This window comes from Anser anser, assembly GCF_964211835.1.
Source record: "Anser anser genome assembly, chromosome: 4".
Taxonomy (NCBI): Eukaryota; Metazoa; Chordata; class Aves; order Anseriformes; family Anatidae; genus Anser; species Anser anser.
This window is the reverse complement of record NC_139724.1, coordinates 78,729,820-78,755,522: the sequence shown is the minus strand read 5'-3', so window position 1 is coordinate 78,755,522 and position 25,703 is coordinate 78,729,820. Positions and strand designations below refer to the sequence as shown.

The window sequence follows — 25,703 nt, the reverse complement described above, 5'->3', positions numbered from 1 at the left end:
CTCCTCCCCGGGCGCCGGGGCCCCGGCAAAGGGGGGGGGGGGAGCGCCGGCGCGGTGCACGCCGGGACAGCCCCGCCCCTCCCAGGCTGCCCCGCGCGGGCCGGGCGGGCGGCGGCGGAAGATGGCGGCGGGCGGCGGGAGGCGCTGAGGCCCCGAGCGCGTGGGGATGGAGCCGGGCGCGGCGCCGGGCCCCGAGCGGCTCTTCGACTCGCACCGGTGAGCGCTGGGGGCGCCGGGTGCCGCTGGGGCTCCGCTGCGGGAACCGTGGGGCGCCCCCGGGGCCGCCCGGCGGGAAGGGGCGTCCCGGGGGGGCGGGGGCCGGGCCGGGGCCGGGGGTCTCGCCCGGCCCCGCGGGGTGGGCCCCGTACGGGGTGTCCCGGGCGGGCGGCTGGGGGTGCCGCCGGGGGTGCCGCCGGGGGTGCCGCCGTGCGACCCGGCCGTGCCGCGGGCCGCCCCGCCGCCCTCCGGCTACGGGCGCTGCGCTGTGCCCCGCAGGTTGCCGACCGACGGGTTCCTGCTGCTGGCGCTGCTGCTCTACGCGCCCGTGGGGCTCTGCCTGCTCGTCCTCCGCCTCTTCATCGGCCTGCACGTCTTCCTGGTCAGCTGCATCCTGCCCGACAGCGTCGTGCGGCGGTGCGTGAGCCCGGCTCGCCCCGGGGGCGGTGCGGTGCACCCGGTGGGGCTGGGGGGGCGCCCATTCTGGGGGCCTGAGCTGCGGAGGTTTACAGGGAGGCGGAGATTTAAGAACATTTTGTCCCAGGGACACACAAAGGCGCTTCCTCTGCCAAGATCAAAGCTGGCAATTGCCTCTTGTGTGCTCAAGGTTCAATCGGAAGCACGTGGATCGCTGGACGTCCTGCTAGGAGGCTGCGTGGTTTGCTGCCCCGTGTTGTGTGCTGTAGTTCTGCGGGCAGCTTTTGGCTCCAGCTGCAGCCCCCTAACAACTCCTGTCCCATATATTTGCCACGTCGTTACCATTTTGTACCAGCGTATTTTTCTATATCACATAAGTTCCTAGCTTCTTGTTTGTAGGGTATTTTGAGACAGCTGTTGCTCAGACTGTAGGACTTGAGGAAACCCTTTTTCTCACCTGTAGGTTTATTGTACGTGTGATGTGCTCAGTGCTGGGATTGTTTGTGCAGCAAAGCGATCCCCGGCTTCGCGATGTCAGTGTGCAGGTGTACATTGCCAACCACGTGACACAATTCGATCACAATGTCATCAATCTCCTGACCTCATGCAATACGGTGAGTAACGCAGAGCCACAGCTTGGTGGGTCTGGAAACATCTCTGCATGAGCTGTTTCAGAATTCAGGTACTGCCCCGAGTCTTTTCCGTTCTTGTGGGTTAATCTAGGACTGTTCAAGCCATGACTCTTTATTTCCTGTGGCTCGGTTTCATGCTTGCATGAAAAACCGAAACAAGGTGAGGGGCAAGAGGAATTGGTGAGGGTTACAGTGGGGAGGGATTTTATTGAGAGTGGGCCTTTTCCGGCATCTGTATCTTTTTGTGGCCCTTGGGGTAGGTGGTGTCAGAAGCAGGGTCGGCCGTGGGCTTTTCTCACAGCGCTGGGTGCTGCGTCTGGGTGCTGGCTGCCCTGCACAGGCAGCGCTGAGAGAAGGTGCGCCCAAGCAGGACAGTGTGCTCGGGTTGTTGTGGTGGGCTGGCAGCTGTGTAACTTTCCCTGCATTCTTATGAAGTTTCCTGTGCATGGAGTTCCTGAATCCATAGGCTCCAAATGTGTCTGGGAGTTAACTGCTATAATATGTCCTGAATGGCAGTAGATTTGGTCCTTACCTGGAGAAAAGTAACTCTTGGAAGCAGTATATCCTTCACCAAGCATCTTGGGAGCTCCTAGAGAAAACGTGGGGAATGTGGCTGTCGCCCGAGGCAGGAAGCAGTTTGTTTCTCAGATGGATGGGATACGATCTGAACCGAGGATCAGGAATCAAATTCCCAGGAAACTGGGGCCCGAGCCGCCACTGAAGCCTGGCGGTAGCTTGTTCTCTGCTGCTGGCAGTTTTAGCGTATAGGTTGCTCCCTCAGCCCCCAGAGGCAGTTTTGCTAATAAGCAGAAGCTTTGTCTCCTATTATCACCTGAGAAAGTAGGCCTTGAAGGGAGGACAGGGTGTCATTTCTTCCCTGTTCTTGTCCTTCCCTGCAGCCTGCGTTGAATGGTGCTCCTGGCTTCATCTGCTGGTCACGGGGGTTCATGGAGTTGGGCGTGACAGGCAGCCGAGCAGAGCTGGTGGATTCCCTGAAGGCGTATTCGTCGCACAGAGAGAACCCGCCGCTGCTGCTCTTCCCAGAGGAGGCTGCCACCAACGGCCGGGCCGGCTTGCTCCGCTTCAGGTGCTAGGAACGAGCGATCCTGCAGCACCTGTCTTCGGGGTTTTTCAGCTTTGGGGTTCACTGGCAGCTGTCCTCTTCCTTTTCAGCTCGTGGCCGTTCTCGATCTTGGACGTGGTGCAACCAGTTGCCCTACAGGTTCAGAGGCCTTTGATCACCGTGGTGAGTCTGGTGGTGCTGGGCAAGGAGGAGTTCTGGAAGCTGTGTGAGGTGTCCGTGGTGTCGCTGACTTTGCTTCTGCTTTGAAGGCTGTGGGTAGTGCAGCCTGGCCTGGTTCCCTGTCATCCTGGGATGAGCTGCTCATGTTTGCAGTTTGCTTTTCAGCTGCCTTTTCTGGAGAACTTGAGCTAACTAAATCGATATTCTTTTAGTTACGCTCAGTTTTGATAGACATTCTTAGTGGCTTGGCTGTCTAACAATCTGCCATCTGGCTCCCATGGCCATCAGCGTCTTACACCCTCTTGGTTAGTTCCCTTCTATGAAAATGTTCTGAAAGAACTGCAGCCCCCCTAGAGACTGAATGACGTACTGAAAGTTTTGCAAGGCTCTCCAAATCAGGTTCTTGAATTCATGCCTCCTAAGTGCGGATATGTGATGTGATGCAATGTTAGCTTCAGAAAGGTGGCAAAGTTCATGACGGGAATGCTACTGCTGCTAAACAGACTGCAGTGAAACTGCTCTCATCTTATTTACAGTGAGATTGTGTTGAATTTCTTACTTCTTGATGTGGCTTATGGGCTTACCTGATTAAAACACCTGGTTTATGTTGGTCAGACGCTTCACTGGGTTTTCCATTTTCATCTTTTTAAGCTGGCAGGATGCACCAAACAGGTTTAAAGCCACTTGCCAGCAGGTCACAAAACATCACTGCCCATAGAGGAACCTCAGCAGGCAGGTATTCTTCAAGTGAGGTTCTGTTAGCAATTAGCTCTTTGTCACCTGCTGTTTAGTGCTCCTGTCCGTGTTGTAGACCACGATATTGAGATTCTTGCTGGTACGATTTGGGTTAGTGAATAACAAACAAGCTGGGTCACTGAGGCTATCCCGTTGTTACTCACAAGTCTAACACGGCCTGTGGATGCACAACAAGAGGAATAGCTGGTATAGCAAGGAAATGGTGTCAGCTGCACACGTGCAATGGTGACAACTGCTGCCTCAGTAGTCTGCGAAGCTCTGGTAACCCTGCTGCCAAGAAAGTGGGACTACTAGAGAGAGCTCAGGAAGGCTGTAAGCGTGGTGCAGAATCCACGGACCGGGATTTGAAGGCATTCAGCTTAATCAGCTTATCGGAGATAAGGCAGAGAGATTGAGGATAGCTGCTCGCACAGTGGAGAAGTGGCTTAAGAGTGAGAATTTTATTGTATTTTTTTGACAAAACACAGCAGCAATCTTTGCAGGTGCTGAAACTAGATACTGTTAATACACAAGTTCAATTTGGGATTAAGAGGTAGTTTTCTAACAGTGATGATTCTTTAAATTTTTGAATGACTACTTCAGTGAGGTGGGACAGATGCCCTGTCCTGGGTTGTTTGTGATGAATGTGTTATCTTGTTATGGTTTTGATTCCTCTGAGAAATTCTGTGAAATGTGACAAGTTGTAGGGAAATCTTTAGATTTGTCTGTCCATCTTTTTCCTTCATGAACGTTAGGGAGAACAACGTGTACATAACCGCTTGTTTGTTGAAGATGCTGGCTATAGTAATTTCTTGGCTCAGATTTTTACCTTCAGAAGCTAAGTAGGATTTTTTGCCCTTCGTACAAATTGGCTAAGTAAATCCCAGTGGATTTCTTACGTCATTTTAAATCATCAGAAATTTCTCGGGACTGGAGATGGGATGCTTGGGATGGTTCGATCAGTGCTGTACAGAACGCTTGCTTAGCTACTCATCTGATACATACACAGAGACACGCAGACACCAGTCTGAGCAAACCCCCAAAGCAGGGTTTAGGAAACAATTTTCTCTAGCTGCAGTTGGCTGGAACCTTGAAGGGACGGTGTCGCTCTGTGGCACACGGCAGTGTTACTTTGAAGACTGGCTCTTGGGATCACTATAAGGCTTTTGATTTCAGGCTTCTTAGATCTCAAATCTGTTTATTCAGGAGATGAATTCTTTGTTTTACCCTTGGTGGCTGTGGTTTCTGAGCTTCTCTCATTTGTAGCACCTTTTCCAGGCTGTTGAGTAAACCAGGTGCAAGGCCTGTCTTGGAGCTATGATGCTTTGGTAGAGGATGAAGTCACAGGCAGAAGCAGCCAAGGGAGCTACGTTACTGGCTGTAGACTTTGAGATGTTGTTTCCACCACCTTGTGGAAAGTTTGGTCACCTGCGGGATAAAAGTAACCAACTACAGAAATCCTAGAAACAGTGTCCATTTGATAGCAAATTCATTAGAATCATTGAAAAGTTTAGGTTGGAAGGATTCTCTGGGGCTCTTCAGTTTGGCTGTGTGCTCACGGTCAGACCAGCTCCCGAGTCTGAGCAGGCTGTGTCCAGCTGAGAAGGGCGGAGAGCCCTCTGCTTCCGTGCACCTGTGACACTGCTCAGCCGCTGTCTTCTGGCAGGCATCGCAGTCCTTCTTAGGGAAAAGGTTATTTACTAATTTTCGGAAATAGGAAGGCAGTAATGAATTACAGCTTGCCTTTAATGATTTATCTTCAAAGAGAAGAGTCGTTCTTAAAACTTCACAATGCAAATTGCAAATGGAGAGAGCGAGCTTGTGGGAGCTGAGACATTACGCGGGCTGTTCCCATCAGCGTATGATTCCCATCGTGATTCTAAGGGAGCGTTAATAGGTCTTAAAGCATTTTCAGTCCTTTCTAAGGGCACGGTCCTTTAGAGAACGTGGGGATATTGAGTGAAAATCTTGCTGTCCTCGTGGGAGGAAAAGATGACTTGGAGCAGTGAACATTGACTCTCTTGCTCTGTCTGGCGAGGGCTAATGAAGGTGAATCTGCCCTGGGGCTTGCCCTCACTGTGCTCTGGGTTTGTCCTTCTCTCTTGCCCACTCATCTGCATCTCTGCCCGCGCGTCCGTCCCCCACTGCCAGGCCTTAGCTCTGCTCTGCCCGCCTGCTTCCCCGAGGGAGACCTGAGTAGCTCATGTTTTTTGGGCCATAACCTCATTGTGCTCTTTTTCCCAGAGTGTGGCTGACTCCTCCTGGATTACAGAGCTGCTCTGGACCTTCTTTGTTCCCTTCACAGTTTATCAAGTAAGGTACTATCTCTCTCTCTCTCTTGCATTTGGGGCAGGGTTTAGGGTGGGCAGAGAGCCTGACTTTTTGCGACCATAGTAAGAGGTCTTCTGGTATGCACTAACGTGCACCCTCGTTGTGGGATCACAGCATGGCTTTGTTCAGCATTATTGTTCTGTGCCAGGTCCTTTCAGCCAGCTTCTGAAGTGGAGAGGGCTCTCAGTTCCTGCTCTCAGTTGGTGAAGGAGATGAATCTCACGGGGCTTTTATTTCAAGTTTGCTGGGTATATTTCTGAAGTTAGATCCTCTGCTGTAATTCACCCCCGGGCTGCTCAGGGTGTCGCATGGGTGACGCCCTGCAAGCAGCTCAGTCCTCTAGCATCTGTCTCTTCCCTGCAATGCCTTGTGAATTGCAGAGGTGGTTCAGACACAGTCCAGGCTCACCGGGGCCCCAGACAGGTCTGATTCGCTTTGGTGTAATAAGGGTCTGGAGGCAGCTGAAGGGGCTTGGAGATGAATTCCTTCCAGTGTGCACTTAGGGGCTGGGGTATTTCGGTAAAGAAAAGTCTTTAACGTTTCTTCAGTAAAGAAAAGCCAGCTGCATCGGGCTCGTGTCTTGCTGATGTGTTTTCTACTCCCATGTAAATGGCAGCGTCTCCTCATTTGGGGCCTCCCTGGGATCTTTATTAGGAGATACCTTGCATGTTACGCTTGAGCGTTCATAAAGATCAGATGAGCCGGTTTTGTCCTCTGGGTCATGCCTTGCCCCTGATGTGTATGCTGGTGGTAAGGTTTGACGCTCGTCTCGTGGGAAGAGAGGTGGGGTGAGCAGGGAGAGCTGAGGTGGGGATCACGCCGTTGCACTGTTGATCCCGGATGGGGCTGGCTCCCCCGGCACCCCTTGAAGCAGTCAGCCCAGTGCTGTTGTCCCCATTCAGGTGGATGCCGTCTGTCCCCAGACGAGCTGAAGAACTGAGTGAGGATTTTGCGCTCCGAGTTCAGGAGGTAGGAGGATGATGTGGGAGAGGGATGTGTAGGACTGCTGCGATTTGGGATGGTCGCAGAGGAGAGTGGGGTGTAAGGAGAGTTGCAAAGAGCATTTCTGGATGGGTGTTGTTTGTGTGATGGGAACTCCGGCCTGTGTTTATCGCCCCTTATAATTATTCAGTTTTTCCATGGCCTACTTGCCATCCCCCATTTATCCTTTCTGCCAGTTATCAAGGGTCTCCCTATGTAGCTCAAAGCCCTCATGCTAAGAACTCCCCTTTCATAATATCACAAATAAACAGTGGTTGTTTCTCCACCTTTCCCTTTAGTGCTGGGTACATCATAGCTCCTGTACCAAAGATCTTGAATCTCCGTGTCAGCCTGTTTTGGCAGGATGATATTGCATACTCCCAGTCCTTCATGTGCTCCATGCAACACTGAAATGCATCACTGAGGCCCTGCAGAAATCAATTCCCTGTCCTCTGCCCCCTCAGTGTGGCTCCAAGCCGACCTGTACATCTGACACACTCCCTGCAAGATGAGAGCGCCTGGGTCGTGCGTGTTGTGTGTCGTGTACATGTGACTCTTCTCTACATTTCTGCAGCTCTTGGCCGTGGAGCTGGGTGTGGTATCCACACGGCTCACTGCAGCAGATAAAGCTGAACACATGAAGAGGCTGAGACACACATCGCTTCTCCGCTTTGCCCCAGGTAGGTGTCCAGGCTGTGGAATGGCTGCCTAGGCTCTGCCTTCGGGGAAGCCTCAGTCTGCTCTTGGTGACTTACACGTGGTGGCAGAGGAGAAGAGGCGTGACATCCTCCAAGGGACGGGGGTACCTGCGTGCTCTAGGCTGGGGGTGTTGCTAGCGGTAAGGGGAGGATCGCCACTCCTCAGCACAGACGTGGTGGTGGTGTGCTGGGGGTCCTGCTTTCTTATCACCCCCGTTCACAGAGGAAGTGGAGCTGGTGCAACGTGACGGCCGTGTACCTATAGGACGCCTTCTTGTGCCCACTCTTCTTTCTCTTGCAGCCTCGAGCCAGCCTCTGGCAGCCAGGCCCAGGTTGCCTTCCAGCCTGCCTGGCATTGGGTCCTTTGCTCCTGAGGATGTGCGGATCACAGCAATGGCTCAGCGGGTCAAGGAGGTGCTGCCTCATGTGCCTCTGGAGGTCATCAGGACAGACCTGGGTAAGCACAGGCCTCGGGTATTAGCAGGAACACGAGATCACCTTCCCTGCCACGTCTCCGTGATACCTGAAAGCAGAAACCCTTGTCCCTGCTGCACTGTGGAGCGTGATGGCAGCAAGAACGTGCTACGGTCTGGAAACTCAACTTCCTATCTGACACATCCTCTGTGTTCCTACAGCCCAAACGAACTGTGTGGACACCACCATTGCCAACTTGCTGGAGGGGAGAGTGCCCTTCTTCCCTGAAAGTGAGGCTGGTGCTGACCCGCCTGCCCCGTCTACCTCTCAGGCTGCAGCTGCTTCTGGCATCCAGGGCTCCGTAGCTGTGCCTTCTTCCAAGGTACTTTTGGTGGTTGTAACGCTCCCCCTGCTCTGACAGCTTGCGGCCAGAGCACAATGGCCTGTGTTTGGAACTAGCCGTGATGTCAGGGGAACCGGGCGTTTTAAATTGGAGACCAAATTGGCATGCTGGATGCCTACAGGGCCAATAAGGAGGTTTCCTGGCTTTGACTGTCCCCCGATGACTCTTGTGTTTTCTGTTCCAGCCAGCTACAAAGCAATTCGCAAAGTCCCCGGTGGAGCGGCACCTGTCCTTGCAGGAGCGGAAACGAGCGCTGTACGACTATGCCAGGAGGTGAGCATCGGCCCCCTACCCGCCCTGTCCCCAGGAGGGTACGCCCCAAGCAAGGCTCGGCCTTTGCTGTGCCAAGGGACCTGTTCTTCTCTGGATCGAGGTGGGCTGGGGCTGGGGCAGTGAACCATGCTGAAGGAGAGAGGAGGCCGGTGTTTGCCTGCTTCACCACTTCCAAGCGTGTAGCCCGTTGCTGTTCCTGGGAAACACCGGGTCTCCTGGACTGTCACCGGGCTTCTGGTTGTGGGGACTGGGTGGGATAGAAGCTGGTTGCCAGAAGCACAGTTTCTGAGGAATGAGGCTTAGCAAAAGAAAAAAAAAAAGGGGGGGGGGGGATTTTGTTCTTTGGTGTAACAGATTTGAGGGATAGAAGTCATTGTGAGACTATAGGTTTTGTTGCAAATAGTACTGATGCTGCGGAATGCTCGTTTTAGAAAAGAAGCTTGCTGTTTGGCAACAGGGATAGTGTAATTAATCTTCCTCAGTGTAGCTGGAGAATGCTAACAGAGAACGGGGTGAGTCTGACCTCTGTGCGTGGTCTGGATGAGGCAAGTATTGGGATGAGTGTCCAATTCTGACATGCGGTACTTTTTTTTAGAAAAGATACTGAAAATTCAGGATGAGTTTGGAGAGGAGCCACAAAATAATATGAGGGGAAGTGAAGTCTGTTAAATTTACTGTAAATGAGCCGGCTCACTATATGTAATTATCTTTCTGGGTGAAGGAATCAGGCTCTTTAATCTGGCAGAGAAAAGCAGAATAGTAACTAATGCCTAGAAGTTGTAGGCTTGTTTCTGAGAAGGAAATCCATTAATCAGTGGAATAAGCTTCCAGCAGAACCAATGGTGTCTTGGTGTCTAGGTGTCTCCAGGTGAGCCTGGCTGACTCCTTAGAAGATGGTACAGATAACAGAGCCTTTGGTTCAGGCCAGAGTGATAAAAGGCCAACCGCTACGAGGTGAGGTCCCTGATCAGTAGGGTCATGCAGTAAAGGGGAGATTCCGTCTGGTGCCGAGCTCAGGTGTAGCACTGAGCTTTGCTCCAGAGTGCTCATGAGAAGGTTCTGCAGACTCAGGGATCAGTGTAACCTTGGAGATCCTATGGCTTTACGACTCTGCATCAGTTTCTCCCTACTAGAGATAGTTTAGGAAATTCCCGTGACTGGATGTTGAAGCTAGGCAAATTCCAAGTGCCCTTACGTAAAGGGTTGGTCCTACATAACTGCAGGTAGCTCATTGTCACCAGGAATTCAAAGAGGTCCGCCTTTCTGAAAGGAAAGCTCATTCTGGCGCCTGCCTCGCAGCGCTCTCCGCTCCTCGGTGCCGCGGCGGCCCTGCCTGCCGGGGGCCGCACGAGGTGACCCTCGGAGCTCCCGGCCAGCCTCGGCCGCTCCGGGCTTCGAGAGGAAGGGGGGGCGCAGCGGGAGCTGGGCGGGCGGCCGTGCCCCTCGGCGGCCTGACCGCGGAGGGGGCAGAACCCGGGGCTGGGGGCTCTGCCTCGCGGCCCTGCGGGGCCCCGGGGGCTCTCGGGGCCGGCCCGAGGCGTTACTCAGCCGCGGCCCGGCCGGGCGCCGCCGAGCCCGGGGCCGGCTGCTGGCGGGGGGCGCTGCCCGCCTTTGTGCGGGGCTCCCGCGGCGCGACCCGCCCCGCCCCGGGGCCGCCCCCGGCCCCGCACCGGTTGCTGTGCGGAGCCTCCCGGCGGCGGGGGGGCTGCGGGCCGGGCCGGGGCCGTGCCGGTGGCGGGGCGCCGCTGGTCTCAGCGGGTCCCTGACCGCGCTTTCCCCGCAGGAGGTTCGCCGAGAAGCACGGCGCGGCGCGGGCCGGCGGCAGCCCCTGAGCGGAGCGGACGGGACCGGACCGGGACCGGCGGCGGCGCGGGGCTGGGGGGCGCGGCCCGGCCCGGGAGTGCCCGAGCCCGGCGCGGCGGGGCCGGGCGGCGGCGGCAATAAAACGGCGGTGGAAGCAAACGGCGGCGTGCGGCAGCGGGACGGCGCCGGGGGGGGCGAACCGGGGAGGGGGCGGGGCTCGGGGGCGGGGCGGGGCCCGGGGCTCCGTGCAGCTCTGCACGCGCCGCGGCAGCCGCCCGCCCGCCCGCCGCACGTAGGCGCCGCTTAAAGGGGCGATGCGGAGCGCGCGGCGCTGCCCGCGGCCGGTGAGGGGCTGGCGGCGGCCGCCTTCAGCGCGGGCCCAGCGGGCGGAGCCGGCGCCCTTTTAACGCGCGGGGTCCCGGTGCCGGCGGCTTTATTTACATGGGGGGGGCGGGCTGCGGGCGTCACGTGACCGGCGGAGCCGCGGCGCCGGCGGGGGCTGAGCGCGGCGGCGAGCGGCGGGGCCATGGCAGGCGGCGGTGCGCGGGGGGCGGCCCGGGGGGGCGGCCCGGGGGGGGCGGCCCGGGGGGGCGGCCCGGGGGGCCGAGCCCAGCACGCGGCGCCGCGCACCGGGGGGGAACGGGGGGCGCGGCCGGGCCGGGGGGGCGCGGGGGGCTCCCGGGAGCGGGCCGGGGGGCGGCGGGGCGGGCCGGGGGGCTCCGTGCGGCGCGGCGCTGACGGCTGCCCGCAGGCTCCTGGGTGCAGCTGCGGAGCGGCCCGGGGGGCGCCGACCCCGCGCCCTCCTCCTGCCACGCCGACGTGGAGCGGCTGCTGCTGGAGGCGCAGCTGGAGCCCGACGGCGCCGACGGGTGAGTGCCGGGCGGGCGGCGGGGCCGGGGCCGGCGGGGGCCCGGTGACCGGCGGGGCTGCGTCCGCAGGGCCCTGCCGGCGCCGAGCCCCCCGGCCCGCGGCGAGGAAGGAGCCGGGCAGGCGAGCGAGCGGCCCCCTCCCCGCGGCGGCGCCCCCCCGGGCCGCCCGCAGCCCCTGCCGGGGGGGGAGCCGGCCGCCTGCGCCCAGCGGGACGCGCCGGAGGACGCCGAGCGGACGGGGCGACGCCCGCCTGCAGCCCTCGCCCGGGGCTGTGCCCACTGCCCTGAGCGCCTGCCCGCCAAGTAAGGCCCGGCTGTGCCCCGCCGCCCTCCCGCTACGCCTGCCCCCTCCCTCCGCGGCCCCTGACGGCGCGCTCTTCCCAGGGACTTCGCCTTCGCGTGCGCCCCGCCGCCGGTGCTGTGGAGCCTGCCGGGAGGGGCGGTGGGCAGGAAGAAGAGGCTTTTCAGCTCGGAGCTGCTGCTGCTCTTCATCCCCTCGCTGCTGCTCAGCCACGTGCTGACGCTGGGGCTGGGGTGAGTCTCTGCCAGGGCCGGAACCGACCCCTGGGTGCCAGCGGGGCGCAGCCCTGCTTTGCTGTGCGCGTCTGCGCTCCCCGGCGCTGTGCGGGGGCCTCTGGCTGCCCTGGCAGGAGGCTGTCGCCCTGGGGAGGGGAGGAACTCTTCTGCTCATTCCTGGGAGCTCTCACACCGCTTTTCCCAGCAGCCGCAGTCATCTTTGTGGCTGCTGCCTTCACACCTCGCAGCCATGCCCTCCCCAGGCAGGTTCCTTACGGTCTCTGTCTCCCATCAGGATCTACATTGGGAAGCGGCTGGCAGCCTCCTCAGCAAACCCGCTGTGAGGAGCTGAGATCGGCGAGGGACAGGCGGCTCTGCCGCTCCGCTCAGCACGGAGGGAGCCCAGGCAGCGGTGCAGCCGCTCTGCTCGCAGACGTCGTGTTGGTGGCACGAGGCGCCATCTCTCCGTGTTCCTTCTTTACCCCAGCCTGGGGAGCCGGTCCGTGCCCTCCTTCGTAGCCAGGAACCCGGCGACGGCAGCTTCCTGCTGCGGGCAGCCCCGGCCCTCCCTGTCCCCTGGGTGTGGGTCTGGGTTCCTGCTGTTTGATACAGAAGACTGTAAATGTGGCTCCTGAGCCTGCAACGCCAGGGGGAAATAAAAAGCCTGGTGCAGCTCCGCAGGCAGAGCGGCGAGCTGGTTGTCCCTGTGTGACACCTGGCACAGCCCGGCCGCTGAGAACGGGAGCCCCAGCGCCTGGGGCTGCCTTGGGCTCTCCTCGCCGCGAGGCCCCGCTCTGGAGCACGACGCGGTGCTGGGGCAGTGGCTGGCCGTGGAGGGGGCCCTGTGGGGCAGGGACGAGTGCTGCGGCGGGCGCTGGGTTTTGATGAACACTGCAGGGCACCTGGCTGACAAGTGGGCCCTTTATTAGTCAGCTCATGGCTGCAGCCTGCTTGCAGCAGGGAGGCGGGGGCCATGCCGCTGGCCGCAGCGGTGCCAGCTCAGCACAGGTGGGGTGGTGAGGCTGGATACCAGCAGGAGGGATGGCACTGCACGAGGTACGGCGCTGCCCAGGCTGTGCTCACGGACCTGGCTGGCTCCTGCACAAGCACAGCCAGGGCCAGAAGCGTTCGTCCCAGTGCTGCGGGATGGGGGAGCAGCCGAGGGAGGGTGTGGGGGGCTCAGCTCAGCCTGGCAGGGAGCTTTCTGGCTTGCCCTGTGCCAGGATGGTCACGGTGGTGGGATGGCAGGTCCTCTTGGTGGCCTGCGGGCACAGCGCTGGGGGGGCTGCGTGGGGGGTGAGAGGGGCAGCGGGGCTGGGCCACGTCTGAAGCAGAGCAGTGGTCGGGGGGTCCCAGCTGGGGGCACAGCCCGAGGGCAGCAGCACCTCGGGGTGCACGGGGCATCCAGGAGCCGCGCGGGGTGCTTCTGGTGCAAGCGCTGTGGGAGAGGCAGGGGGGCGGCTGTCGGGGGCAGGGCCCCCTGCTCCGGCCCCCACGGGCAGGGATGGCTCAGAGCTGTGACAGCCGCTTGGACTTCGGTGGCGGCGGCGGGGGTGACTTCAGCCCCCTGCTTCCATCCGCTGTCGGCGATGGCAACGCCTGCGAGCAGAGGGGATGGTTACAGGGGGCAGGGGCTGCGCAGGGGCCGGGGCAGGGCCGGGCGGTACCTTCCCCCCGCTGGCAGCATCGCTCTGCTCCAGGAAGGCCTCGTACACGGTGGGGCTGATCCTGCGGGGCAGTGGCGGGGCCTTGCTGGCGCTCTTCACGCGGCCGCCGAAGCCCGTGGGAGACGGGGACAGCGCTGTGGAGGAAGGCAGGCTGGGCAGCGCGCCCGGCACGGCACCGGAGGGGCCCGGGCCTGCTCTGGGGGCCCTGGGCTGCCCGTGGCCACCCTCGGGAGCGAGGGCCCAGTGCTGAGGGGCTGCAGCCCTGCTCTCGGGGGCACGGGCCGGACGCCACCAGGGCTGTGGTGCTGGGGAGGTGCCCCCCGGCTGTGCTGAGGCTGCTAGGGGCGGGAAGGCTCCAGAGCTGGGGGTACCTGCGGTGCTGGGCTCGCGGCTCGGCGGGGGCTGTTTCCCATCGCAGCTGCCCAGGCTGCTCTCGCTCATGTTGCGGGACAGTCTCCGTTTCTCATCCTGGGGCACAGAGAGAGGGCTCAGTGCCTGGGGTCAGGACCACGGCCCAGGAGCGCAGGAGCCTCTGGCAGGGCACGATGCTCTCCAGCACCCTGTCTGCAGGGCTTTGAGCCCTGCGTGCCTCCAGCTCTGCCCCTGCTCCCCTCCACCAGCCTGGAGCAAGCAGGAAGGCTCCAGGGCTGTGCTGGGCACCATCACCTTGGGCTCTGGCAGCTCCGGGACAGACAGGCGCGTCTCCTGCCGCCGGTACCCAAAGAAGGTGCTGGAGCGGTTCTCCTTGCGCTCACTCCTGCGGTCCTCGCTCTCGGCAGTGCGTGGGGCAGGCTTTGGGGTCGGGGGTGCCTCCGTGCTGCAGAGAGACTGGGGCTGGTGAGGGGCCGGTGCAGGGGAAAGGGAGCGGGGCTGTGCCGTGCACCAGCCAGGCCACAACCAGGCGCGGCCACTCTGAGCCAGGCACCAGCACCGACCCTGGCAGAGCTCAGCAGCGGGTGCTTGGGGCAGGACCCAGAAGGAGGGGCATGGATGGCTCAGGGACAGCGGTGTCCAGGTGAGCGGGGGGGGCTGCATGTGGTGTGTCTGCTCTGTGTCCACCCGAAGGGATGGGGCTATCGTGGTGGCGTGGCAGGATGGGCCCCAAGATGTGGCTCGGCATAAAGCACCAGGGAGGGAAGCTGGGTGGGCATTGTGCTGGGTGGGAGGGAGAGAAGCGTGTGGGGCCCCGGGGAGTGGGAGCAAAGCACTGCTCAGGGGCGTGGGGATGGCAGGGGGGTAAGGCAGGGCCGCCAGCGTGCCTCCCCAACACCGCACTCGCCTGTCTCCAGCATGGCTCAGCCGGTCCCAGTCCGGTCCCCAGGCTGCGGACCGGGGTCGCCCACTTCGCCGGTCCTCGAAGGAGATCTGAGAGCGCAGGGGGACCGAGAGCCAGGAGGGGTGAGGCACAGAGCCTCTCCTCTGCTGCCTCCCCTCGTGCTCAGCCAAGGCCAGAAGTGCCCTTCTCGCCCCTCCTGGTTGCAGTGCTACCCAGTGGCAGTTGTCCCTGCTCCCAGGGCAGGCAGAGACCCTGTGCTCCTGCACGCACGCTGCCCCCAGCCCTGCTGCTGCTGCAGCTGTGGCCCTATCGGGCCCAATCCACTGCCCCAAGACACGGGGCATCTTCTGCAGCAACCCCCTGGGGGTGCCCCACGCTGCCCTGGCACTCACCATCTCCCGCACGCCGTACTGGCTCTCCACCTTGGCCCGCAGCTGCACAAAGCACTGCTCCATGCGCTCGTGGAAGGGCCGCAAGTCCTCCGTCACCTTCCGCCTGTGGATCCGGATCCCCTCTGCCAACAGCGGGGTCTGCAGGGGAAGGCGGCACAGGTCTGGCTGGGGTCGTGGGGCTCCCTGGGCCAGGGCTGCTGGAGGGGTGCCACAGGCGCTACCTGCCAGGCGATCAGGTCCTTCAGCTTGTCGATGTTCACCTGGTCCTCGGGGTGCTCCTTCAGGTATGACTCTTGGAAGAAGGCCTGCAGCGAGCCCCGCTCAGTCCCGCTGGTGGCTGGCACGGGCGCAGCGGGTGCAGAGTGGTGCTGGCGCCCTGTGCTCTGTCCCCTGCACCGAGAGCACCAGCCCCGGTGCAGCACTCGCACGTCCTCACCGTCTCATACTTGGCGAAGCCGCCCATGACGGCAGGGTCCACGATGCCGTTGAGCAGCATGGAAAGTGGGTTGACCGGCAGGCTGGGGTCGCTCTGGTGCCGGTTGATCTCGCTCAGAATTTTCTCGTTTGTTTTCATCATGGTCTCGATGGCGTTCTCCAGCGGGGAGATGATGTTCTGTGCCCAGGGAGGGAGGGTCAGCAGCTGCTTGACCCGCAGCCCTGCCCTCCCCAGCCCCGGGGCTGCACATCTCGCCCTGGGGGCCCGAAGAAGCCCCTCGAGCCTCTGGCACTGAGCTGGTGGCCTGCGGGGACGCGCTGTGTGGGTCCCTGGCTCCGGGCTGCCTGCACGGTTCTCGCTTCAGGCGAGAGGCTGCAGCCCAGGTGGCGGCGTGGCAGGGGCAGCTCAGTGGATGGAAACCACTCAGCTTATGGAAACCCGGGTAAACGTCATTGGCACTGTGGGGGCAGCTGTACAACAGCAGGAGCACCCCAGGGACATGACGTGGCAGCACTTGTGCTGTCATACCGGGGCTCTGCAGCAGAGCTGTGCCACAGCCCAGACTTGTGTGTCACCTGCCGTCACTGCTGCAGCACCCAAACCCCCCGGGCTTTGCCCCCCCCCCCCCCCCACTCTGACCGAGGGGTACAAGCCACGTGCAGAGCTGCTGGCTGGGCAGGGGGGCAGCCCAGGAAAGGGGCGCCTGGGGATGGCCCCGCTCCCCTCGCAGCCCCCTCCTCACCGTGGTAGTGGTGGTCACCACGAACCAGCGCAGGATGCCAGGCAGGGGGTAGGCTGTCACGAAGGTCGTCCGCTCAATCCACATGGTCTGCAGGCAGGGCAGCAGTCACTGTGCTGCCCCGCTCCCCGTCACCCCAGGATGCCCCCAGCGGCCCCACGGGGTGGGGGGCTCCCACACGGGGCTGCCGCCTTCTCTATCCCAGGACCAGAGCCCCCCGTCTCTCTGCATCCCCTTGAGACCTGGCTCTTCATAGGGCCCCTGCAGCTCTGTCTTTCCCCCCGTCCTGGGGTCCCGGCAGCCCCTGGAAGCACTCACTGCAAATTCGTTGTCTGGATCCTTTGGGCCTTTCTTGAAGGGCCGTGAGTAGCTGAACTTCTGGACGTGGTTGGCTTTGTAGAAGCTGCAGAGGAGGGAAGGGGCAGAGCACGGAGAGGTGTGGAGGGGAAGACATCCCCGTGGTGTCCCACACCAGGTGGTGCACCCCTCCCTGCCGGGGGACTCACTTGGTGATCTGCTCCGGGATGCTCCGGTCCTTGAACCGGACCTTGGCTTCCTCCACCGGCTGCACGGTGAAGCACTGGATGTCTGCGGGAGTGAAGGAGCCACAGGCAAGCACCGCGCAGCTGAGGGGCTGGGGCTGCAGGGGACAGGGGGCGTGGGGGTGTGCAGGGGGTGCTGTGGGACCCGCGTGGGGATGAAGGCCCAGGGAACCACCCGCCCTGCCCATCCCCGCGCTGCCAGGATACACTGCCCCGGGGAGCCAGTGATGTCGGGGCCGGGCGGAGATGTGGTCTTCAGCTTCTCGGCATTGGGGAAGGGGCTCAGCAGCCGCATCTCAAAGTCCTCCCGGCGCTCATACTCCTTGCCTCGGTAAATGAAGACCTTGTTCTGTGGGAGGAAGGGCAGTCGGTCCCAGCACGCTGTGAGCGGGGCCGGGGGCCTCCCTGTGCTCGGGCTACAGTGAGCGCCGATGTGCACAGGCGGGTGCATGCACCAGCAAGGCTGAGCCTCCGACCGAGTGCGAAACCCCTTCTTGGAAAAAAAATCCCCTAACCCAACAGCTGGAGGAAAACAGAATTAAAGGGTAGCTGGCTCTGGCAGCTGGGGCTCTGGAGAGAAGCTCTTTGCTCAGGTGCACAGTGACCAGGTCTGCAGTCAGTGGATACAGAAACCCACCCAGGAGGCAGCAAGACCTTGAAAATGGGTTTGACCTTGGGAAAAATGATGCAGCTCTTGCTGTGGCTGGAACAGCAGAGTAGCAAAATAAGTACCAACACTTCAGATGGAAGAAGCGCACCAAGCATGCAAACCGATGCCCGAGCAGACTAAAAAAATGTAAGAAAAGTAAAAGGAGTGAATGGGGCTGAAACGCTGCTTTTGTCCGAGTAGATGAGCCTTGCTCCCACTGGTGGACACTGGATGCCTGTTTGCCAGCACAGGGAAAGGGAAGGGCACTCAGCAGACAGCTGCCCAAAGGCCTCCCATTCTCCCTAAACCTGTGCTGCTGGCAGGGACGTGGAGAGGGGCGGTGGGGATGCTCCGGGAGGTACCTGAATGCATTCACAGGTAGCACAGACATATCTCTGCAGCACAGACAGGATACAGCACAAATCTGTCTAAGTGCCCCAGACAACGTGGTGCAGACACAACTTCCCTGCGCGCTGCAGCCATGAGATAGTGCAGGTACAGCTGCTACAGGTGGAGCGCCAGTACCAGCGCTCTGGGCAGAGATGGGCCAGCAGAGGTACTGCATCCCTGCGTGCCAAGGACGCTGTCCAGGGCCCTCTCTGTCATGTGCTATTGAGAACTGCAGCTTTTCATGCCATGTGTTTCTTTTGCAAATGCTGCTCCCCAAAGCAAGCTGGGGTGAGCTCCACGGAGCTCCCGCTAGCCTCATCCCTCAGGACCATGTCTCTGTCCTCATCCCCATCCCCATCCCCGTGTGCTGCCAGACCTCCACTAGATCACAGAATCACAGAATTGTAGGGGTTGGAAGGGACCTCAAGAGACCATCGGGTCCATCCCCCCTGCCAAAGCAGTTCCCTAGAGCAGGCTGCCCAGGTAGGCGTCCAGATGGGCCTTGAATATCTCCAGAGAAGGAGACTCCACAACCTCCCTGGGCAGCCTGATCTCCCCACCAGGGCCAGGCCACAGGGACCAGTTTGTTGCTGCCATCCTGGTGAGGAGCAGGGACAGCTCTGGGGCTCTGCTCGCAGGGACAATGCCCTGAAAGGGCCATAGCTGCTGGGCAGAGCTGGCCGTGGGCAGGGCGCAGTACGTCGCTGCAGAGCAGCCCAGGCTGAGCGCAGCAGCCAGGAGACTTACCCGGAGGAAGGTGGGGAAGCCTTGCCCATAGTAGCCCACAGCAAAGTAGTCTGGGCTGGGCCGCAGCACCTTCAGGATCTTCTCGTAGAACTTGGCTTCCCGCTGCTGCAAGGGGAGATGGCACTGGGGGGGTGCAGGAGCCCCGCAGCCCGCCCTGCCCTGCCCCACGGCTCGTGGCCCGCTGGCACAGTGACCCCAGCCCAGACCCCGGCCCGGTCCATCGCCCAGCCCAGCCCAGCCAGGCACTCACCAGGATCTCACTCAGCATCTCGTAGTCAAAGATTTCGCTCTCGTACTGCTCCGCCAGCTCCTTGCAGATGTGGATGGCCTCCTCCCACATCTGCAGCAGAGGGGCCAGGGTGTGGGGTAAACTGGGGTGGGAAGGGGACTGGGTGCTTCCAGAGCACCCAGCCCCTTCTGCAGGGTAACTGCAGCTCTGCTCCTGCAGGAGGAGCGGGACGGGTCCCCGGCGTGCTGCAGCAGGGCTCATCTCCTGCCATCGTCAGCCACGGTGCCCCCTGCCAGGCCAGCCCCCTGTGGGGTGCCAAAACTCCCCACATCTCCCCAGGGCCAGGGCTGAGGCTCGTACAGGATGGTGGAATGGAGAGCTGGGGGGGCTGCAGGGAGGAGCCGTCCGGCCCGAGCTCACTGCCTCCTGCCTGGCGCAGGGCAGCTCCAGCCCCATCCCGGCAATAGCACAGGGAGACCCTGCCCACGGGGGGGCTCGGAGCAGGGCGGCGATGGCGGGGAGCTGGGGTGGCCCAGGGGCTGCAGCTGCCCCGCGCTGTGCTCACCTTGCCCTGGTCGAAGTAGTTGATGATCTGGTTGTAGAGAGCCTCCTTCAGCTGGCGCTGGGTGTGCAGGCTGGGGCTGTGCAAGCCCTGCATGGGCGCCGTGTTCGCCTCATCCGACCACTGTGCCGGGCAGCGGGAGCCTGTCACGCAGAGCCCTGGGGACCCCGAGGCGCGTGGCGGCCCCTGGCCCCCGCCCACCGTGCCGCACCTTGAGGAGCCGCGCGTGCAGCAGCAGCGTGTAGGCTCCCTCTGTGTAGTTCTCGTAGCTGATGTGCAGGTCCTTCAGCTTGTACAGGTACCTGGGAGCAGGGCGCCACGTGCCGGGCACGATGCCAGGCAGGGGGGACAGCCCCCGGCACCCTGCCCTCCGGCTGCTCCACCTTCCTCCCCCCATGTAGGGGCCGGGGCAGGAGGGGTGGGGGCAGCTCAAGGCTGGGGACCCCCCGGCCGATGCTGGGCGCCTTCCTGTGCTGGCCAGCTCCACTGGAGCACTGGCCGGTGCTGGGGGTCTCCCTGGGGCAGCGCTCACCTGATGTACATGGCCTGGCGGTCGATCTCCTTGTAGAAGTTCTGGGGAAGAGCAGGCGTTAGAGCAGCCCCAGGGGGCTCCCAGCGCAGCCCCCATGCTCCCCAGCTCCGGGTCACGCTGCCACCAGGACCCAGCACAGCAGACACTGGGCTACCCTTGGCAGTGCAGGGCTGCATGGTGCTGCCCAGCCAGGGGCACCAGCCTGGCACCCTGTACACCCCAGCTCTGCTGCGCTGGGGCTGCTGCAGACCCCACGGATGTTCAGGGGGACGTGGGGCTGAGCACAGCCGGCCCCGGGAGCTGGGGGCACGGGGCAGGCACCCACCAGGAGGTTGACGGTGCAGCTCATGCTGTAGGTTTTGTTCTCATCGTTCATAACCGCCCGGTAGTCGAGGAGCCGCTCCAGGAGCCCCGTCACCAACGCCACAAAGTTCTCCCCGGGCTTGGCCAGCTCAGGGTGACCCCGGCAGCAGCTGAGCAGGCTGGGGAGCAGAGGAGGCGATGGGTCTGGCTGCGTGCTCGGCTCTGCAATGCCCCAGCTTAGCTGCACCCGAGGTGCGGGTGCCAGGCCCCCCCAGCAAGGGACAAAAAAGCACCGCCGGGTCAGCAGCCAGCCAGCAGCCGTGCTGCCCCCAGCAGGCACACCAGGGACGGGGGGGGGAGACCCGACTGCCCCAACTGCCCCGCACACCGGGCTGAGATGGGTGCGTGGGGCAGGAGCAGGGCACCAGGGCAGGGCGGGGGCCCAGGGGGCTGGCTGGAGCTGCTGTGGTGCACGAGGGCACACGTTGCTCCCTGGGCACAGCCTCTTCCCTCTCAGATCCAGCGCCCCGGGAGGTGCGCTCTGGGTCACGGCACAGCACGGAGGAGTGGGATGGACAAGAGTCAGCTGGCGCAGGGGCACAGAGCATAGCAAAGGGTCGTTCGCAGAGGGAGGGGCATGGTGGTGGTGCTGCACACTCACATGCTCTCAAAAAGCTGCTTGTACTGCTCATCTCCCCGGCCACCCTCCACCTCGCTGTCCAGCTTGCGCAGGATCTCATCCTCAAACTGCAAAGATACAGACGTGAGCGCGTCCGAGGAACCGAGGATGTGCTGAGCTCAGCCCCAGGCTGCCACGACCGTAGCTCTGCGGGGCACAAGGCAGCAGGCGCCGGGAGAGGGTGGCTGCGGGGCTGGAGCCAGCTCGGGCCACGCAAGCAGCCCTGGGCTCAGCTGCTGCAGGTGGCTCTCCCAGGGCTGCCCAGCCCAGTCCCACTCCCCAGCTCCCACTGGCCCCCAGTTGCTCCCCAGGTCCTGCTCCTTCCTCATTGCCACCTCCCAGCAGCCTGGGCTGCTCCTGCAGCCTGGGGCATCCCGGCGCTGTGGGAGGGGACAGTGTCCTGGGGATCTCTGGACAGTGCCCCGTGCCCCCTAAAGCCGCTGCCTGCCCTGCTGGGGGGACAGGGCTCTGCCTGCCTGGGTCCCCCACCCCCCAGCTGAAGCTCAGCCTTTGGGTTTGTGCTGCAGCTGCTCCAGGTGGACGCTGAAGCCTGCACGTACATGGCATGGGACATGGGAGAGCATGGCTCTGGGGAGGTCCCAGCCCTTCTTCCACAGGACGTCCCACAGGCAGATAGGCTTCCAGCTCAGAAAAGACCGATGCCACCCGATCACAAACTGGAAAAACCTTTTGCACATAGAAAACTCACAGCAGCTCAGGAAGAGTGTGGCAATACGGGAGGTTTATACAGACCTCTCCCCTCCTACCGTGCTTGTTTCCAGCCAGTGCTGGGACCCGCTGAGTGCAGACAACCTGGCCTGTCCCTGCTGGTCGCTGGGAAATGCTCAGCACCACCCTGAGGTGGGAGGCCCTGTCCCCATCCCCTCCCTGCTGCAGCTGCACGTCCCAGGAGCCCCCACCCACGCCACAGGGATGGTCAGCCCGGGCCAGAGGCAGGATCCAGCCGCGTTGGCCTCCCCAGCCCAGCCTGGCCCTGGGCACTCACCCGGCTGAAGCTCGCGGTCAGCTGGTACTCGCAGAGCATCATGTCGAAGAAGATGGGGATAGTGGACTTGCGCAGCTCCAGCTCCGGCACAAGCGTCATCTCCAGGATGGGGCCGACCATGCCCGGGATGAACTCGATCTTGCGATGGCCTGGGGAGGGCATGGAAGGCTGGCCTGCCTAGGCACTTGCAGCCTGTGCCCAGGAACAGGCAGCTGTGTGTGGAAGAGGCCGGGGGGGGCGGCAGTAGGAGAGGTCTGCACGCCCAGTGCAGGTGGCTGCAGCAGAGCCAGGCAGCTCTCCTGGGCAGCAGCAGTAGCAGGGAGGTCGCGCTGGGCGGCCAGGACAGCACGACCAACACTTGGCTATGGGACCATCAGCTCGGGCTGTGCTGGTGTCCCAGAGGCACTGCACAGGCAAACAACCCACACGGGAGCCTGTGGGCACCAGGCACTGCTCCGTGGTTCCACACGCAGGAGGAGACATCATCCCAACACAGCCTCAGCAGCCCCTTCCCCCAGCCGTGCCTGACGCTGCGCTCTGGCTGCCCCGCGCCCTGCGGCACAGAGCCACGGGCAGACGCCAGCCCCGGCGCGGGGACGCTGCTGGCTGGGAGAGTGACCTCAGGACCACGGGCTGGCACATCCCGCAGCATCCCACGGGGCGCACGCCTGCAGCCTCCCATGCCCCACACTTGTAATATTCCACTCCCCGGCACCCGTTTCTGGGGACAGTGGCGATCAACGGCAGCCTGCAGAAACTCTCCAGGCCTCCTCATTGCTGGCAACACCACAGCTCACCTAGGTTGTACCACATGTCCCGAATGGCAGCTCCAATCTTGGCTCTCATGTCCCCGTACCTGCCAGGATGGGTGGTGGTTAGCATCACTCCGCAGCTGGGCACGGCCCATGGCATGTCAGCTTCCAGGCCAGGAGGCCAAGCACAGCCTGAGCGGCTCATCCCCAGGTCTCTGCCTGCACAGCACAGCACAGCAGCAGGCTGGGGCTGGAGCCTCGAACCGAGCGGCAGAGCTCGGGCAGGCGGAGGCAGGAGCGACTCACTTGGCCAGGATGCTGGTGCGCTTGGCCTGGGAGAAGTTCTCCAGCTGCAGGGAGTCCTGGGTGAGGAAAGCCACGGCCAGGTGGAAATAGTTGTTCCAAAGCTGCAGTGAAAATGGGGACAAGTGCCAGCTGAGGTGGCACAGGGAGAGCTGGGGCTGGATGCAGCAGCCCCGCAGGCTGGGCATGTCCCCTGCAGCCCCCGTCGGGGGGGGCGGTGCCCCCTTACCTGCAGCTCGAAGCTGCTGCTGCTCAGGAACATCTCCGTCAACGTCGTGGCAAACTGGTTGATGGCGCGCAGGAACTCCCTGCAGGAGCACCCACAGCATGGGTGCTGAGCGGGGGGTGGCCGCGCTGCCGGACCCCCTGCCCACCAGCGGCAGGGAGCAGGGCTGGTGGCCCCCGGCCACGGGAGGCAAGAAACAGGGGCAGGTGGGGGCAGCCTGGGGCACCGCCAGCTTCCCCCAGGGGCTGGGGCTCGCAGGGTGCTCCTGCCCACGTCCCCATGGCGGCGCACCCCTTCTGCCTGCCGTGGTGCAGCCAGGTGCTGCACGGGTGCACCCGCCCGGAGGTGCGAACAGACACATCCCTGGCATCCCGACTTGCAACCCCAGCACAGCTGCCGTGTGCAGACACCCAGGGAAGGAGGGATGGGGTGTCTGCAGCAGCTCCCCCCCTCCCCCTGGGCCCCACAGCACGCCTGTGGGGATGGAGAGAGCAGCTCCTCCGTGGGCTCCCAGGGTCCGGGCTGTCCCAGCAGGGAGCACCCAGAGCTGCCCTGAGCCAGCCCAGGCACTGCCCCAGGGCTGCTCGAGACAGACGTGGGGGGCCAAGGCAGCCTCAGGCAGTGTCTGCGTGCCCCAGCAATGTGCCCCACTTGTCACACCCAGCCCCAGCACCGGGGTCCCTCCCAGCCCAGGGGTCCTCACCGGTTCTGCACCATGTTCATCACCATCCAGTCAGAGGGGTACACCGTCTTGCCGATCAGGTCCTTGAAGAGGATGAAAGTCTCCATGAGGAAGTCCTGCCGAAGAGAGGAGATGTCAGGGGCTGGGGCTCAGCCATGATGCTGTGCTGAGCACCAGGGCCAGGAGCGAACGGCCACGCAGCAGTGGGGATGCGAGCAGTGCTGGTGGCCGGGGCGGTGACACCAGTGCCAGGTGCCCTGCTGCGGGCAGGGTGGTGGGACCGGCGGGATGTCCCTTTTGAGAGTCAGAGTGGAGAGTGCCCCATGCCCCCCGCCACGGCCCTGGTCTCGCTGCGTGGGGCAGCACTCACCATCAGCTCGGCCCGGGAGGGGAACGCCTGGATGTAGGAGCTGTAGTGGTCCTTGTCCATCTGGCTCAGGATGGCGGCCATGCAGGCCACGTAGTGACTCTGAGGAGGGAGCAGCTGGGTCAAGCACTGCTGTGGCCCGAGTCGAGGGGGCCCCGTGAGCCCACTCATGCTCCTTCAGCCATCCCCACCCCGAGGCCCCACTCCCTGGCTCTCCAGACCTCTCCTTGTGCCCCACTCAGCCCTGGCTCCCTCATCCCTTTGTCTCCGGTCCCTGCACACCCCGGTCCCACGGTGGGACAGCCCTGTCACCTACCATGGTGCTGCAGAGGACGTGGACATAGCTATAACATATTTGTGGTAGCATAAATCTGTGGGTTTAAAGTCAATTCAAGGTAATATGTAAGTGCATTTTTAGAACGGCAAGCAGCTTCTTTCTGGAAGCTGTTGTGTCTAGACTGCCTTTAGTGAAGGGTCCCAAACTGAGCTGTTAGCTGTGCTCCCGCTCTGGGAGCTCACAGGTTTGTTATGACACGAGCAGGGCAGCTGTAGCAAAGGCTGACCACGATTCCCATTCTGCACAGTGAGAAAGGCTGTGCTTGATCTTGGACTTGTGCTCTGTTCCATTGTTCGTGAAACAAGAGAGGAGCAGGTGGCAGAGAGCAATGCCCCACCTGCTGCTCACCAAAGCCTTTCATCTTCCCTTTAGTCTATTAATGCAACATTTTCTTGATGATGCTTCTAACGTAAAATCCGAGTCTGCAGTAGACTTTAAAGCACTTTGAATACTGACTTGTTAAGAGGCGCTTTGGTCTTGGGACAAAGCTAGTGGAAACTCCCTGATGGATGCTCAGTGTCTAAAGCCCAAGAGCTGATGGGGTTGCAGCTCCTGATCACTGAACGAGAAAGTGTTGCTAGATCTCCAGGACCTTCTTGAGCTCTGGTCATTCAGCTGCTGGCCAGCACGCAGTACCAGGCTCAGAGAGGCACTTCAAAGCATTTCTTTCCGAAGGCTGCCTGCCGCCAGGCACAAAGGGCTGCTCCCTGCTGGGGCGGTCTGCAAGAGGATGCCACCGAGCCCGCACCCTGGGTGCGTGCCACCAGCTCAAGGCCCTCGCGTGCCATTCGAGGAGGCTGTGACTTGGGAGCCTCCCCGTGCACAGCAGCACCGGGGACACACCAGCCCTGCCCCGGCCCCACGACACGCAGCAGCACGGCCAGTGTGCTGGAAAGCTGGATGCTCTGAGCACCAGCTGCAGCCACAAGGGTGCCACAAAGAGAGAAACGTGTTCCTGGGGAAAATACAAACCAGCCCAGCTGCCCTGGGAAGTGCCATTGTGGACAGGGGCCATGCACAGCCCAGGGCAACTCAGGTCACTTCAGCACAATGGAGAGCCCTGCACAGCCGGTGCTGAGCGAGGGCAAACACTTGGCCACGCAGCTGCATGACACCTCCTGGGTTTCAGTAGCATCCAGCATGGCCCATGCTTGGCTGTTCATCCAGAAAGCTCTCCCTGCCCTGGCAGCTGGGAAAAGGCAGCTCTTTCTGAGGAGGATGCATCATTTGTCAGGCTCAGAATGAGTGAAGGCGCCCTAGTGTCATTGACAGGGCTCGTGGGTGGTTTCAGGTGTAGCCTTTCCTCAGGGGCTGCCGTGCTGCCCTGCCTGGGGTGCCCCGTGCTGAAGTCTCCCT

The 25,703-nt window shown here is 62.0% G+C and overlaps 3 protein-coding genes across 6 annotated transcripts in view; 2 read left to right on the top strand and 1 right to left on the bottom strand.

The window, feature by feature from the left end:
* Positions 1 to 59: 59 nt before the first annotated feature.
* AUP1 (AUP1 lipid droplet regulating VLDL assembly factor) lies at positions 60 to 10,313 on the top strand. Of its 4 annotated transcripts, XM_083832959.1 has the most exons (12): positions 60 to 216; positions 496 to 633; positions 1,097 to 1,247; positions 2,165 to 2,352; positions 2,439 to 2,511; positions 5,488 to 5,561; positions 6,477 to 6,543; positions 7,130 to 7,235; positions 7,555 to 7,710; positions 7,889 to 8,049; positions 8,255 to 8,343; positions 10,127 to 10,312. In XM_083832959.1, the coding sequence occupies exons 1-12, from the start codon at positions 167 to 169 to the stop codon at positions 10,173 to 10,175; spliced, it is 1,302 nt and encodes a 433-aa protein (XP_083689085.1). In that variant the 5' UTR covers positions 60 to 166; the 3' UTR covers positions 10,176 to 10,312. The 4 variants fall into 4 exon arrangements, with proteins under 4 accessions (XP_083689085.1, XP_083689086.1, XP_083689088.1 ...); XM_083832960.1 differs by lacking the exon at positions 6,477 to 6,543 and having other exon boundaries at positions 5,488 to 5,556; XM_083832961.1 differs by lacking the exon at positions 496 to 633 and having other exon boundaries at positions 88 to 216; positions 10,127 to 10,313.
* Positions 10,314 to 10,401: 88 nt separating this feature from the next.
* Positions 10,402 to 12,224, top strand: LOC310898257 (uncharacterized protein). Its single transcript, XM_083832971.1, has 5 exons — positions 10,402 to 10,685; positions 10,898 to 11,015; positions 11,085 to 11,318; positions 11,400 to 11,549; positions 11,827 to 12,224. The coding sequence occupies exons 1-5, from the start codon at positions 10,673 to 10,675 to the stop codon at positions 11,873 to 11,875; spliced, it is 564 nt and encodes a 187-aa protein (XP_083689097.1). The 5' UTR covers positions 10,402 to 10,672; the 3' UTR covers positions 11,876 to 12,224.
* Positions 12,225 to 12,434: 210 nt separating this feature from the next.
* Positions 12,435 to 25,703, bottom strand: part of LOC310898247 (dedicator of cytokinesis protein 2-like) — a 69,840-nt gene continuing 56,571 nt past the window's right edge. The window contains exons 29-53 of the mRNA XM_083832883.1: positions 24,014 to 24,112; positions 23,665 to 23,759; positions 22,965 to 23,043; positions 22,739 to 22,839; positions 22,478 to 22,536; positions 21,681 to 21,829; positions 20,657 to 20,742; positions 20,018 to 20,174; positions 19,693 to 19,733; positions 19,372 to 19,462; positions 19,164 to 19,283; positions 18,620 to 18,709; positions 18,370 to 18,474; positions 16,791 to 16,932; positions 16,548 to 16,629; positions 16,360 to 16,444; positions 16,045 to 16,131; positions 15,303 to 15,479; positions 15,088 to 15,171; positions 14,867 to 15,004; positions 14,478 to 14,563; positions 13,865 to 14,015; positions 13,570 to 13,666; positions 13,199 to 13,332; positions 12,435 to 13,130 (exon numbers count right to left, since the gene is read on the bottom strand). Coding sequence (XP_083689009.1) covers positions 13,041 to 13,130; positions 13,199 to 13,332; positions 13,570 to 13,666; positions 13,865 to 14,015; positions 14,478 to 14,563; positions 14,867 to 15,004; positions 15,088 to 15,171; positions 15,303 to 15,479; positions 16,045 to 16,131; positions 16,360 to 16,444; positions 16,548 to 16,629; positions 16,791 to 16,932; positions 18,370 to 18,474; positions 18,620 to 18,709; positions 19,164 to 19,283; positions 19,372 to 19,462; positions 19,693 to 19,733; positions 20,018 to 20,174; positions 20,657 to 20,742; positions 21,681 to 21,829; positions 22,478 to 22,536; positions 22,739 to 22,839; positions 22,965 to 23,043; positions 23,665 to 23,759; positions 24,014 to 24,112 — 2,625 coding nt within the window. The 3' untranslated portion in view covers positions 12,435 to 13,040. The remainder of the gene's footprint in view (positions 13,131 to 13,198; positions 13,333 to 13,569; positions 13,667 to 13,864; positions 14,016 to 14,477; positions 14,564 to 14,866; positions 15,005 to 15,087; positions 15,172 to 15,302; positions 15,480 to 16,044; positions 16,132 to 16,359; positions 16,445 to 16,547; positions 16,630 to 16,790; positions 16,933 to 18,369; positions 18,475 to 18,619; positions 18,710 to 19,163; positions 19,284 to 19,371; positions 19,463 to 19,692; positions 19,734 to 20,017; positions 20,175 to 20,656; positions 20,743 to 21,680; positions 21,830 to 22,477; positions 22,537 to 22,738; positions 22,840 to 22,964; positions 23,044 to 23,664; positions 23,760 to 24,013; positions 24,113 to 25,703) is intronic.